The following is a 15,208-nucleotide window of genomic DNA, read 5'->3' on the forward strand; positions in this document are numbered from 1 at the left end:
CGACTCGTTTAACTTGTAATGCGAGGTGAGAGTAAATTAGGCTATAAATAACGCATTTTTGTTTTGGTGTGGTTTTTCCGTTTTTTGGAAAGCTGTCTGGCGTTGTGATTAAATTGTTTTGTAAGACGTCACAACATGCAAATAGTTTGTTATTGTTCAACTGGTTAAGAGATAATTTTGCAAAAAAAAAGTACCTTCATTGTTTTGTTGTGGTTTTTAATTTTTAGCCCCTCCAGGATTTAAAATGATGTCATGTCTATACGCATTAAAATTAACTTAAGAATGGAGGGATTGTTATCAAACTTAAAATAGTAGCATTGTACGCTACGTAAAGTCACAAAAAATACACTAAAAAAAGAAATACTATCAATTGTCTTATAAGAGAAGAAAGCAAACAAAGGCTCATTAAAAACTACCAAATAAAAAAATATTTTACATCTATGAAAATCTCTTATCCTTCTCATGTATGTAAATTAACCAACTTTGTGTGGAGATTCCTTTCTAATTGTACTAAAAGATATTGTACAGTATATCATAGTAACAACAACTCAACTCATTCAATGTTGAACCAAAATGGCGACTTACCGTGCCTTTTTTTTTTCCGGTCGCAGCCGACGTCAATGACGCAACAGCGAGATCTCCGTCCCCGGGCCCCGCCCTCCGGGGCCCCGAGGAGCACGACCTGCTGACGTGCGGCCAGTGCCAGACCAACTTCCCCCTGGGGGACATCCTGGTCTTCATCGAGCACAAGCGCCGCCTGTGCCGAGGCCCACCGCAGGGGGCGCCCGGCTCCTTTTCCGTCAAGCCCGGGGAGGCCGGAGGGGCCGCCAGCATCCCCATCTCCCCCCGGGGCCACGCGCTGGGGATGTTTAGAGGGGGGCCCATGCTGCCCGTGGAGGTGGGCGTCCAAGCCACGCCCGGGGGAGACGAGGACATCCACCGGAGGCTTACTCCGGCGAAGGGGATCTGCCCAAAACAAGAAAAAGGAGGTATGACCTTTTGACCTTTCATTGAAATCATACACCCCCCCCCCAAAAAAAAATGTAAAATCATATTTTCAGGCGTCTATATTAGGATTCTAAGGGGCTGTCCAATATTTAAGACATGATGTTCTTAATTTTGAATTGTCTTTAAAAAAGGGGAGGTCTCAAATGTGCGTCTTTGCGTGGATTGGTGCATGATACGAAAATAAACACATTTTTTTTAAATCAGAATATTTGTAAAAATAATTCAATATTTTTTTTAGATTATTTCACGATTTTTTTTACATTAAAATTAAATTTTAAAATGATTCTAACCCTATAAAATAGAGTGGCCACAACCCAGACAACTTTTCCCCCATTTAAGACCTTTATCTTAAAATAAATAAATCTTAAATACTAGCATTTAAAAAAAAATATATTAATTACGTTGCTATGTTAAAATTATTAATGCATTTATCAGTTAATACAATGTTATTAAAAGCTAAGATAATAAAATTAACAGTACTTTTCCCCATTGTATTTAACTCATTGCATGCCATTGACAGCTGTAGACGTGCAAATTTCAGTTCAGAAAAAGTCACAAGAATTATTTTTCTCCCTCAATTTATTTGATAATGCAAAACCTAAAAGTTTACGAGGTGAGAGTTTATTCATAAATCATTTAAAAAAAAAAAGTTATACAAAATACATTGAATACAATAAAAAAAAACAATTAATTCATCACCATAGACGGCAATGGAGCTCTCATCCATTTTGCTCCCGGCGGATTGGACATTTATTGACGTTAAAGACTATTAAGAGCACTTTTGACCCTTCAACGCTTACTCATCTTCCTATGTCGGCGTGATGGCAACTTTTATCTTATTTTAGCGTGTTATCCTCCACTGTTAGCCATCTTTAATTGCAGGGCCATTTGCCTAAGTTGACACAAGAAAAACCGCCACGAGAGCTCCTCGAACTCGTACTTGCGCGCCACCAACTTTGACATCCCTCTTGTAATGAGGCCATTTTCTCAGCGGGGACATCTTGGCTGCCGTGCGTCAGAAAAGCGCTTGGATAAGCTCCCTTTTTTTTTTTTAGAAAGAGTGTGCGCGGATGTCACCTGTCTGCGAAAGATAGCCGCGTTTAAAAGAATCCTTGTTATTTTGACTGTGGCCTTCAGGAGGGATTAATGTAGCCACAGATGATTTCATTAGCTCGACACGAGTGTGTGCGTGTGTTTTACACACATGTACGGGGGGTGCGCGCGCAGGGGCCCGCGGGGGGTCTTGAGCCGAAACCGATTGCAAAGAGCGAGGAAAGAAGGTGACGAGTAGGACATCCCCGCCTCCTACGCTCCTTGAATGCAGCATTTTGAAGCCTTTCGTTGGCTCGCCGCGTCCGGTCGGGCGCCGGAATTTACGAGTTATTTCGTGAAGGTTTATCTACGGGCGCGCAGGTGATGGGATTAGAAGGGTGACGGGCCGTCAGGGCGGGGATTACGTCGACGGGAGGTTTGATCATCGAACCTCTCCACGTCGGAAATAATTAGCGGCGACGTGATGTCACGCCGCTTTCGGGACGTCGAGAATGTGATCCTCGTTAAATTTGTCACGCGGGGACGTCATTTGGAACGTTCGGGTCTGACGAGGACGAAATGAATTGGACGTCTACCGCTGTCAATGGCATGCAATGAGTTTAATACAATGGGGGAAAAGTACTGTTAATTTTATTAGCTTAGCTTTTAATAACATTGTATTACCTGATAAATGCATTTATAATTCTAACAAAGTAATGTAATGCATGGATTAATCATTTAAACAAATGCTAGTATTTAAGATGTATTTATTGATTGTTTATTTATTTTAAGATAAAAGTCTTAAATGGGGCAAAAAGTTGTTTGGGTTGTGGCCACTTAATAGGGTTAGAATAATTTTAACATTTAATTGTAATGTAAAAAAAATCGTGAAATAATCTTAAAAATATTGAATTATTTTTACAAATATTCTGATTTAAAAAAAATGTGTTTGGTATTTTCCTATCATGTTAAAATAATTCCCAACAAAAATCTCGAAGGTCTTGGAAGGTCATAAAAACAAACAAGCAGTTGCATCGTCATCATTATTTTTTTTTCATATTTAATTTCCGCTCGACATGCATTATTTTGTTCAGGTTCGCACGTCGACTTCCTGTGAAAGACGGCGAGCGTTTGCGTGCAAAGTCTTTTTCTATTTTAATGTTTATTTCCCAAACGCGGCGCGACACCTCGACAATGCTCGTCACTTGTCACGTCGGGGGTGAAAAAGCACTCGCTTGCACGGCGAAATCTTTTAATGAGCCACTTTTTAGGTATTCCGGCTTGTCTGGTTATTTTTGGAAGCTCCGTCATTAATTCAAAAAATGAAATCAACCAACGCAAAATTGTAATATTAGAAACCGAGCTCAGTGTGACGGATGCTAAAATGCCAAAAATACAATTGATGTTCAATGAAATGCTTTCTGACAATGTCAGAAAAGTCAGCATTACTAACCTCAGGTACGACTTCTATCCATTAATTTAATGCTGCCATTGACATTGATACCTGTCCAATCCATTTGAACTGGAAAAGGGAAAAAAAGGAAAATGTATTGTTAGATTTTCACCTAGTTTGGTTGCTCTTTCAACTTATTTTACTATTTACTTGTTAGCTACCAATGACAGAAACACGCATTTTAACCTGGAAATGGGAAAAAAGTATAAATTAAAAATAATATACTGGACAACAAGTTACATTTTCACCTCGTCTGATTGGTCCTTGACCTCATACAACAATAACAACAACAAGACGTGACTTATTTACTTGTAAGCTACCAATGACAGAAACACGCAAGTGGAAATGGGAAAAAAGAAATAATATACTGGACAACAAGTTACAATTTCACCTTGTCTGATTGGTCGATGACCTCATACAACAATAACAACAACAACGTGACTTATTTACTTGTTAGCTACCAATGACAGAAACAGGGTGGAAATGGGAAAAAAATAAATAATATACTGGACAACAAGTCACATTTTCACCTAATTTGGTCTTTCACCTAAAACAACAATACGTCCGAATTATATTTGGCCTTTGACGGGAATGGGCGTCCAATCCATTTGAAGTGGAAATGGGAAAAAAATACTAGAGTCCTCCCAGTCGAAATGGATCGGAACGCTTTGAGGCTCGAAAACACACACTGGGGGCGTCTAAGAGATCAGGGGGTGAATATTTCATAAGACGGTGACAGCGACATCCGTAAACATCTCTCTCGACGCGTTTTCGGCCATTTTGGGGGGGAACGGAGGGGGTGCCGGTGCCCATAATGTTGAGCGCCGACTGCCAAAATCCTGTTTGAAGACTGGCAAGTTGTTTTAGGAAGCGCAGATAAAGATATTCACCCACAAAATGGAAATACAGGCAGCACTACAGCAATTTAAGTAAAAATTTCTCAAGAAAAATGGGCCTACAGTAAATTTACTGTAAAAGTGAGGCCCATTTTTCCTGAGAAATATTTTCTTAAATTGCTGTAGTGCATCTCTATTCAACCTCGACTTGACTTTTATTCTGAAAAAGACATTTTGTGAGGGTTGTTTGGGTTTTCATTGTCATGTTTTGGTCTGCCGTTGCTAAACAAGAAGCGGGAATTTCAAAATAAAATCCGGGACGCCACACATTTATTTTCATTTGGGGACATTTGGGCAACCACGAATTCCAGCACGCGTTAATTGAATTTTTGAGATTTTAGCCGTTTCGTGACGTTAGTTGGGTCTTGCGACGGTAAATAATAAGTCTCAATTTCCAATGTTCTGGCGGTGAATCCCCATTGACGTCTTTCCCCGTCAATGGCAGCCTCTGACTTTAATTAACGCTTCAACCACGACTTTCTCGGCCCGAGAGGTCAAACGCCGAATCTGAATCTCCTTCACCCCATCTTTCTTTTTTGGAATATTATTATTGTGCCCCACCACCCAGTGCTCTTTTAATCACCTGGCTTGCTCTCATTTGCATATTAAATAGGCTTTAATCATGAAAAGCAATCAGGCTTTTGCATATTCATACCTTCCCCTGCGCGCCCGCTTCCTCGTCTCGCTCCAGTGCCGAGCAGCCCCGCAATCAGAAGGCGGGTGGCGTCCCGCTAGCTAGCACGCGCGCACGCGCACGTACGTGCACGCCGTCCAAATAACTTCACATGCTACTTATGTATTATCTCTACTCGAAAAAAAAAAAACGGGAAAATAGGGTGGGGGTTAGATAAAACAAGACGGCGAGACCGATCCCTGATTTGAGCGGCGAATATTTGTACAGAGGCTCAAGGAAAAGCTCATTTGCATAATGACTTTGTAGTTTTGCATTAATCACATTTGCATATGAAAATGCGTTAATTACTCCCGATGATTTTTTTTTCCTTCACCCCCCGCCCTGGTTAAAAAAAAAAAAAAAAAAAAAACATTTTGATGTCCGAGCTCGCGGGGCGCGATTAGGGGTGAACGTTTGCAAAAAATAAATAAAAATAAAAACGAGAGTATTTTGAAAGCGTGCCAGCGCATCCATCTTACGTCTGCTGCGAGGCATGCGGCGTTTATTTTGGTTCGCCGTCAGTCAGTGGGGAGCGGAGTACGACGACGCTTCCATTTTAAGCGTTTTTATTTATTTATTTTTTTCCTGCGTAAGTAACACCAACTTGTTTATGATTCCGACCTCCCTCTCGTGGCTTTTTGTAGCTACAAATGCGGACGGCGGCGTGCACGCGCGTCCCTGCTGTCGAGCGGCAGATTAAAAACATGTTCAATCGGAATGCATGCATGGGAAATGGGGGGGGTGCGCGCGTGCAGGAGGATGGGGGGGTGTTTTCGGGGATGTTTTGACCTCCTTGAGGACGATGCGGCGCGGGGGTAAACAGGAAGTAAACAGCGAGGAGGCCGCGCGGCGACTCGGACGGCGGCGGGGGAATCGTGGTAAAGTTGGCCGGGAGTAGCGTTTCCGCGGGTTAAATGGAGAGAGGCTTGTGATTGGTTGCTATGAGGACATCAGAGGAGATTAAAAAAAATGTAGAAAGAAAAGTTTAAACGTTAGAAGAAATAAGTCGATTTAGGAGGAATACATATAGTTTGAGTTGAATATTTTGAGATACTACTTTAATTTTATAGTCCTTATATGAGATTGTGATTTTTTTGGTGGGTAGTAATACACGTATATATCATTTTGTAGGTATAAATGTATAAAAAAAACATGCCAAATTTGTTGAAAAATATAGTTCTTATTTAGAAAACTAAATAGCTTACTGATGTTGGTAAAATGATGAAAATATTCAACAAATAAATTGGACTTCTATCATCAATGGCATGGAATGAGTTAAATACTATTTTAAAAAATGACTTTTACATTTCATTAACACATCATTTGAATTATAGCCACATTAAAAAATACAATTATGATGAACAATTAAAACAAATTCCCTCTATCACTCTTCCCAAACGTGAAAATTTCAGAATAAAAGTCAAAATTTAAAAAGAAACAATTTCCCTCTATTACTCTCCCCTAAAAGTGAAAATTTCAGAATAAAAGTCAAATTTAAAAAGAAACAAATTCCCTCTATTACTCTCCCCCAAAAGTGAAAATTTCAGAATAAAAGTCAAATTTAAAAGAAACACATTCCCTCTATTACTCTCCCCTAAAAGTGAAAATTTCAGAATAAAAGTCAAATTTAAAAGAAACACATCCCCTCTATTACTCTCCCCTAAAAGTGAAAATTTCAGAATAAAAGTCCAATTTAAAAAGAAACAAATTCCCTCTATTACTCTCCCCTAAAAGTGAAAATTTCCAAAGTTTTTAGCAAAGTCAAGTTATAACAGTGCGTAAAAAAAGTGCCATGGCTTCATTGAGAAGAATTCAATTTTTTTTGACGGGCGGTATGTTATAAAAAGCCCCCAGACAAGACCACCTCTGCCGGTTTAACTCAGATCCCAGAACTTTATAGCGTGCCTGCGCGAAAAAAAAATCCCACGCTAACCGCGCGATAAACGAGGGTCCACTGCACAATTAACGCAGAGCGGAAAAAATGCACTTTGGAATCCGCTGACACGAGCGACGTTGGCTAAAAAGCGCCGGCGCGTAGGCAAGAGTTAAGGAATCCCACATGAAGGAAGGCATCAAACGCAGCACGAGCTGCTTTATGGCACTCACATGGCAGCAGATTTGATATTTTCCGACCACAGCGGGGGAATAAAAGTGGCCACTAATTTGGAGTGCGAGCGCCACCGCTAACTTACAGCATGTGCCGCGCGCTCCAGATGTGTGCGTGCACTCTCTGCTCCGACACCCCCCCTGAAAAAAAGCCATTAAGAGAATTTCGCACCGCGTTCTGGCCAGCTTTGTAGCCAGTTTGGAACTATTTGGGCATTGTTTTGGCTACGAAACGTGCTAGCATGTTCAGAACTCGGGTTTAAATAAAGATTTGCCGTTTGAATAAATTCGCTGGAAGAAATGAGGGAAAAAGTTGCCAGATTGAAGTTGCCACTAGATCGTGTTTTGAAAAAAACTGCATTTTAAAAAGTCGCTTTTACTTGGGAAAATATTTTTTTTCATTTTATTTCATTTTTTAAAGGAAAAAAAGTTACGCAAATATGTGCATGGAAAAGGGGGATATTTATTTGGAAATTTAAAGGAATTCGAAAAAATATGAAATTGTGATATAGATAAATGTTTTATTTTGATATCATAGTTTTTGCCACAAAAAAGGCAGATTTTAGATTTTTTTTGGTTTTAAAATTCCTAAAATTTTGAATTTATATAAGCATAACGTTCTCAGTCTTACAGTACTTTTAAAAAAATCGAAGAATATCAGGATTATTTAAAATTTGAGATAAAAAATACTAGATTAGATTCGATTTTTAGATTAACCTTCATTCATCCCGTATTTGAAAATTCAACATTATTATTATTCCTTTCAATCAATATCTCACCGTCATTTTTTTATCCCAAAACAAACTTTTCCTAAAATGTCAAAACTTACCTTCAAAAACCCAATCATTCCATTAAAACAACATTAAATGTACTTTTGAAACTTGGCCAGCATTATCAGAACATTTTGACAATTGCAGCGGCCGTGTTAGCAAAGCATTTTCCCTCGTTGCAAACATTTCCTCTCCCGCCATTATCGAGAGTCCGAGAGCCCGGGCGCCGTTCGCTATTGTCGGGGGGCCCCTTCGCCTCTTTTTCCCCCCCGCCATTAACGTCTTAAGATAAAAAAAAAACAGTAAGCGACTTGGCTTGTTAGCGCCTCCCCTTCCTCTTATCTCATTAGCGTCCCGCGCGGTGACGTGCTTTATTTGGCTTTTTAGCCGCCGCCGCCAAGATGCTGAGAGCTTTTCACGCTGCACTTAGAGCCTGGCCCCCGCTACTAAAATACGCCCCCAACTTTCCCCGCTGGCTTGTCTGCCACAATTACGCTGACGCCAAAATACGAGATGAGGGCAATCGCTAACGTGGCCGCGGGGAGAAATCACGTTGACGGCTTGGCTGGCCAATCTATTTGTTCTTGGAAGACCGGCAGTGTTATCTTGTTTGGAATAGAAGTGGTAATAGCACAAAAAATGAACAATGAAAAAAAATGGCATGCTATAGTTTAAGTTAGCTTGGACAAGTTGGATGACATAAAAATTGGGATTCTAAAAAATGAATAAATTTAGAAAAATGTTAAAATATAGCTGAAAAATAGTTTGTAAAAAATAATAAAAAGCAAGTAAATCTTAAAATCCAATTTAAATTAAATATTAAAAAAAAGAAATAACATTTTTTTCGCAATTTTGCCAAATGTGTATTGTTTTTTTTGTCCAATCAGAAACTGTTTAATATTTTAATTTAATTGGGAATTCAAAATTTTTTTTAGAATTTTTTTTTTACCTCAAAAACAAAGGTGACAATTTGTTTTTTTTCTTTTCTTTAAAAAAAAAAAGGTGGAAACAGTCAATATAATTTAGTTTCTATAGTTTCCATTGAGGAAAATAATAATAATTTGTTAAAGTCTGACACAATTCACCCCAAAAACTTAAACTTAAATAAAGTTGCACTATTTGCGAAAACAAAATAGTAATTGAATGTCAAAGCAATAAAAAAAAATTAAAAAGTCTTCCTTTGTTGTGGCTGCAAGCGCTGCTAAAATTTACGAGTGGGCAGAAATGATTAGACATATCTGGCAAATATTAAAGCCTCCAACTATTTGCATCTTTTTTAAATTTTCCTGGGGTATGAGAAGACTTAAATAAGAGGATTATGAGGACCATTTGACTGCTGGCTTCATCAGAAATGGAAATATGCTTTTTTTATACAGCTATGACTTTAACTTTAACGCAAAACGCGCCATTTTTCTGATTATTTTCCAAGCAAAAAAATGTTCTTATCTTGTCGATTTTGCGATGCTAACGCTAGCTGGGCTTGTCCGGGCTCGTGGTCTGGCTGGCGGTCCCCCCATTTTTTTCCCCCCGATTCGTTTGCGTGCGTGTCCTAAAGGCAATGGCGAGATGAAAGGCGCTTTCTTTTAACCATCAGCTATGCAGGAGCCGTGCCAACGGCAGGAAATGCATCGGCGTGATAACCGCCGCAAAGACGGGGAGATAATGAGAAGCAATTGAGGGAGAGGCGAAGAAAGGCCACGCAAACGTCGGGCCCCGGGGAAAACCAACCCGGGGCCCGACGGAGACCCGGCAGACGCACGTTCAAACGCACTTTGGGGAAAGTATGCGGCGGGCGTGTCCTCGCCCAGGGACGAGCGTGTCTCTATTTGCGGCGGCGGCGGGGAGGCCGTCCGACGCACCTGGCGAGGTTGGGGTTGGCGGAGGAACGAGGGAAAGTTGAACTTCTTGCGGTTAGACGTTGTTTTGTTCTTAAATTAGAGGACATTAAAAAGATAGAGGCAATATAGACACTATATGTAAACACACAACTGTAATTTAGTATCTTATGGTATTAATAAAAAAAATAATAATCTTGGCAGAAATGTGTGGTTTCTAGTATCTCATATTTGATGTAATCCCTCAAAAAGCATCATTTTAACAAGGCGTACTAAATAAAGGAATATTTTGAGACATTTTTACAAACAAAAAAACTATTTTTCTGTAAGTGGCACATTTTTTTCAGTGTTGGGACAACCCAATTTTGCTGCGATTTGATTCAAGATGAATTTATCACGATATTATTAATATATTATGCATGTCGAATGTTTATTCGGACCTCCAAGGCAAAATGGATTGGACATCTATCGCCGTCAATGTCAGCGTTCTCCGTTAAAACTTCTTTGTTCCAAACGAATACGCTGAAAAATGATAATTTCGAAACGTAAATTGCAAGCCAATAAGATTAGGGTTTTGTTTATGTAAAATCATGAATTAATTAGCAGAGACATTTGATGACACTCGGCTAATCAATGAAGCAAACGTTCAGCTAGCTAGCGGCATTTCGACGGCGTCCTCCAACACAACGCCGCAATCACCGTCGCATTGTTTTTAGCCGATAGCAATTAGCATAATGGCCACTTTGTGTTTTGACACAAAACTTAGGTCGGGCTGCTCCCATTGACGGCGATAGATGTCCGATTCATTAACGATCCCTCTTTAGAGAGCAAAGGAAGGCGTGGGCGGGTCGGCTACGGCGCGCATTGATCCCGCCGAACATCTAACGAGCCGTCTAAGCAGCATTGGCACGTCGCAGTCAATAAACGGGGGAACGGCGGCGAACGGGACGCTGACAGCGCGGACAAAGTGGGCGTCCCTGGGGGGGTTTGGCTCAAGCTCGTTTGGATTTGGAACCAGCTCAAAGACGTCAAAGAGGCTTTTTATCCGCTCAAAGGCACCTAAAAGGCCCGCGTTGACCTTTTCCACAAGAATATTTCATATTCTGCTTGTTGCGCCTCGCAATTATTATTAAAGATGCGCCTCTTGTAGCGTAGCAGCCGATGACGCCATTGTTTCCTTGATGCCGCCGCCCGCTGCGCAACGCTACGACGCCACCTTTAAGTGGCGGTAATTTCGATATTAACAATAGAATGGCAGGTGGTACGGATAAAAGCATTTCGCCCCGGCTTCTTCAACAGATGTCAATTTTCTTTTCTGTTTTTCTTTTGGGCAGCGACCGCTCGATTGGCCTCGAATTTTGTCATTGTTGCGACGGACCCCGTAGAAAGTGCACCCCCTGGTCCAGTACAGTCATCGTAAAACGAAAAACCGCAAAGTAGGATCAAACCCCATTATAATTAGCACAATACATCGATTCGCGCCTAAGAAGTGTATATTTATCAAATATTACAGCTATAAGCATATCAAAAACTGTAATGTATTCTTATTTAAATCTAACATATATATTTAGTAATTTAAATTGTGTACTCACAGTGACAATAGTTCCTGTCCGCTTGATATAAACCTAAAAAACAGGTAAATAGGAGTTTTAGTCAAAGTCCTTTGTCTTCGTGGGATTACTGTATTAGACAAGACACTCCAGGTACACCATTTTGGTTCAAAGTGCAGATTATATAAATCTAAAAAACAGGTAAATATGATTTTTAGTCCAAGTCCTTTGTCCTCGTGGATTACTGTATTAGACAAGACACTCCAGGATACGCCATTTTGGTTCAAAGTGCAGATTATATAAATCTAAACTCCAAGATACGCCATTTTGGTTCAAAGTGCAGATTATATAAATCTAAAAAACAGGTAAATAGGAGTTTTAGTCTAAATCCTTTGTCTTCGTGGGATTACTGTATTAGACAAGACACTCCAGGTACGCCATTTTGGTTCAAAGTGCAGATTTTATCAGCCTGTGTGTAGTGGCAATTATTATGAAGTGAAAGTTCAACCCTTAAAGCCAAATTGACGAAGCCAAATTATTATTTTTAAAAAAATCCTAGCTTTGTCATGCTACTTCACACGGCGTGCTGTTCCGACATATTACGGGGGGGGGGGAAGCCACACAAGGCTTTTAGCGGGGAGGGGTCTTGACTCATGGTGTTTTCATCACTTTCCAACTCTGCAATTCAATTAGCGCTAGTTTTCACTTGACACTTTGCGGCGTCCGCGCCGCTTTGGCGCGTCCCGCTGTCATCGCCTAGACGGGCCGCGGCGTCGCCTCCGGCGCCCCAAGCGCGCCGCCTGGGCAAAAAATGAAAGCGAAGGAGCAGTTTAATTTCCTTTTCCGCACGACCGTATATCGCTATCTACAGGTGGTCTTCTCATTTCCGCAGCTTGGCGAGCAAACCACCCATTTTTTTTTTTGCATTTTCTTCCGCTTGTCACGCAAGAATTATTTACGTCAGCCTAGATTACAATAACATTTAGATGGGTGCAATTATTGGAGAAAAGCGATTTCTGTTTGGGTCTATTTTGACGGACAGGGGCAAAAATAAGTTCGATTTTTATGCATTAGGGCTGAACCGATTTTCAAAGAAACGTAATTGCAATTGTTCTGGCCATGTTTGTTTCGATTCAAGTACGACATTCAAAAAGACATATTTTTAAGCATTTGCCTGTCCCTGTTGTCAAAATGGAATGTTAAATTCCTGTTTTGAAAACTACAAAAAAAATGCTCAGCTACTGCCGCTAGCTAGCGATTTGTTTTTACATTTCCGCCAATGAATTTCAACACGTAGCCCAACGTTTTAGCTCAGAGTTCTTTTAAAAAAAACATTGACTGGAATCCGTATCCATTACCTTCCCGTTGACTAGATTTTCCATTTTCGACGACAGGCCGTTTAGGCAGCAAACTAATAGGCGGTCTTGGCCGGTGGGCTCCCCACCCCGTAACAAAACCGCATTTATGCTAACATCAATTGATGTAATGCCACGATACTGCTGAGAATTATGAGCTTGTCAACAAGTAACACTCAGGAAAATTGACCCGCGAAAGAAATCCATCCAATCGTCTCTTTTCTTTTCTTAGCTGTCAAATATTTTAGTTGGCGACACACACAAATACACACACACACAGATGTATATGGTTAGTAAAATGAAGCTGGTTCTACTTAGCACGGAGAGCTTCATTTCATGGGTCATTCCAGAATGAGAGGCTTTAAAATTCTTGAAAAATAAGCCTTGAATTTTGCCATATTCCCCCACAAATATATCAATAATGCGTAATAAACTATCACAAAACAATTAGCCCAGTTTACAGATTAGTGGTAAGATTATTTGGGTACAATCACAGTAAAAAGGAAGCAAATTTGTATTATTGTTAGCTTTTTTTCAGGCATACGCTAGCTGTTTAGCTAAGTGTTAATTTAAAAACAATTGGGTCAGAGTCTGGGATTATGATATTATACATAACAATTTCAAATGGGGAAGTTTGAGATAGCCAGGCAAAGCGTGCTATTTTATAAAAATATACATAAATATATTGAATCATTTTTTGCCGGAATGTAAATGCGCCTACGTTGACCGTAATTAGAAAAAGTGGGTGGGACGTAAAATGTCCTCCACCTTCCGGAATGACCCTCTTACAAGCGAGGACAACGACGCCGGGCGTCTTTTCGCCCGAACTCGCCGTCCCCGCTTGATCCCGCGCCGCCCTTGATTAGTCGTCTTGGTGACAAACAAGCCATCAGAGCGAAGCGGCAGCCTGAAGAGGGAAGGGGAGGAGCAGAGGTGGGCGCGGGGGCGAGGTGTGGAGGTTGGGACCCCCGGGGACCCCTAGATCACAGCCATGCTAATGAGGAGCTGCTTTGCCAGCAGGAGAGGTGTCAGCTAACCCCTGACAGGTGCACATTGCGTCCTCCCTTGTGTGTCAACGCGGGGGTGTGTGTGTGTGTCGAAGTTTGTGTGTGGAGGCTAGCGGTGGGGAGGGGCCGGCGAGGACAGGTTGGCGTCCCGGCGGCCTCGCCTGCAGGCGGCTTTGTTCCCGGCGTAAATGTGCCGTGCCGCCTCGTCCTTGATGGAATGCCGGAGCGGTGCGGACAAACTACGACCCCTGGGACCGCCGTGCAAACATGTTTTGAGTTTCCACGACAGCCCGTTTAGCTAGCGTGCTAGTCGGCGAAATTTCGATAAAATGCTGCATGGTTTATTGACTCAAAAGTTTAAATTTTTTAAAAACAGAAAGGTCACAGAGGTCAGAAAATTTAATTTAGCTGCAAAACGGGAGTGTTTTTAATTTTTGACGGAATGTAAGACTTTTTTTTAGAGCTCTTATTATTGACGTCTTCTTAGTATTAGTTTTAATAGTATGTTGTCGTTAGCGTGTCAAAGCGGCGGTCTGGTTAGAGCGCTGTTCAAGTTATTAATTTTTTTTCGGTTTGTGGCAAGTTAACGAAATTTAAGACTTTTAAACTCCAATTATTGATGTCATAGCATTAGTTTTAATAGTATGTTGTCGTTAGCGCGTCAAAACGATGGTCTGGTTAGAGCGCTGTTCAAGTTATTTTTTTTTTCGGTTTGTGGCAAGTTAACGAAATGTAAGACTTTTTAGCTCCAATTATTGACGTCTTCTTAGTATTAGTTTTAATACTATGTTGTCATTAGCGTGTCAAAATGGCGGTCTGGTTAGAGCGCTGTTCAAGTTATTATTTTTTCTCGCTTTGTGGCAAGTTAACGAAATTTAAGACTTTTAAACTCCAATTATTGATGTCTTAGCATTAGTTTTAATAGTATGTTGTCGTTAGCGCGTCAAAACGGTGGTCGGGTTAGAGCGCTGTTCAAGTTATGATTTTTTTTCCGTTGGTGACGAGTTAACAAAGTATAAGAATTTTTAGCTTGTCTACTTTAGCGACCCTCACTTTCTACCCAAGCGTTTTCGAGTGGCGTTCCCGCTACGTAAACGCGACCTCCCATCCCATTTGGTAGCTTTTCCGTGCGGATTAACACCGCGAGATTGCGACGGAGGCGTGTACGGCATATGCGAATTCCTAAATTAAAGACAAATCCACATGTCTGCGCCATATGCCGGCCTACCCGCCCGGCCGCCCGCCGTCTACCTCTCGCAACCGATTTCTCCACGGTGGCCATATGCGTGCCGTCAATAGCCCATTGGCTGGCATTTTGTTTGTACTTGAAGGCAAAAATAATGGCTATAAAAGGCAATCTGGAAGGAATAAAAGCTGATGTAAAGCTCAGATCTTTAATTGGCGCGGCGGTTTGAGCAAGAAACGAAAAAGAGGAGAAAGAGAATGTTATTAGCGGCCCACCTTAACGGCACCGGCGCGGCGCGCATGTGCCAGGGTTTTAATAACTTCCTGCAGGGCTCCTG

The 15,208-nt window shown here is 41.0% G+C and overlaps 1 protein-coding gene across 3 annotated transcripts in view; it reads left to right on the forward strand.

The window, feature by feature from the left end:
• Positions 1 to 15,208, forward strand: part of bcl11bb (BCL11 transcription factor B b) — a 33,275-nt gene that overhangs the window by 9,323 nt on the left and 8,744 nt on the right. For 2 of the 3 annotated variants that reach the window (XM_077586655.1, XM_077586656.1), the window contains exon 1: positions 727 to 989. In XM_077586655.1, coding sequence (XP_077442781.1) covers positions 866 to 989 — 124 coding nt within the window. In that variant the 5' untranslated portion in view covers positions 727 to 865. Of the gene's footprint in view, positions 1 to 611; positions 990 to 15,208 lie in introns of those variants that run through there. The other variant, XM_077586657.1, reaches the window with a different exon arrangement.

Source organism: Stigmatopora argus, chromosome 19 (assembly GCF_051989625.1).
Source record: "Stigmatopora argus isolate UIUO_Sarg chromosome 19, RoL_Sarg_1.0, whole genome shotgun sequence".
In the NCBI taxonomy this organism is placed as follows: Eukaryota; Metazoa; Chordata; class Actinopteri; order Syngnathiformes; family Syngnathidae; genus Stigmatopora; species Stigmatopora argus.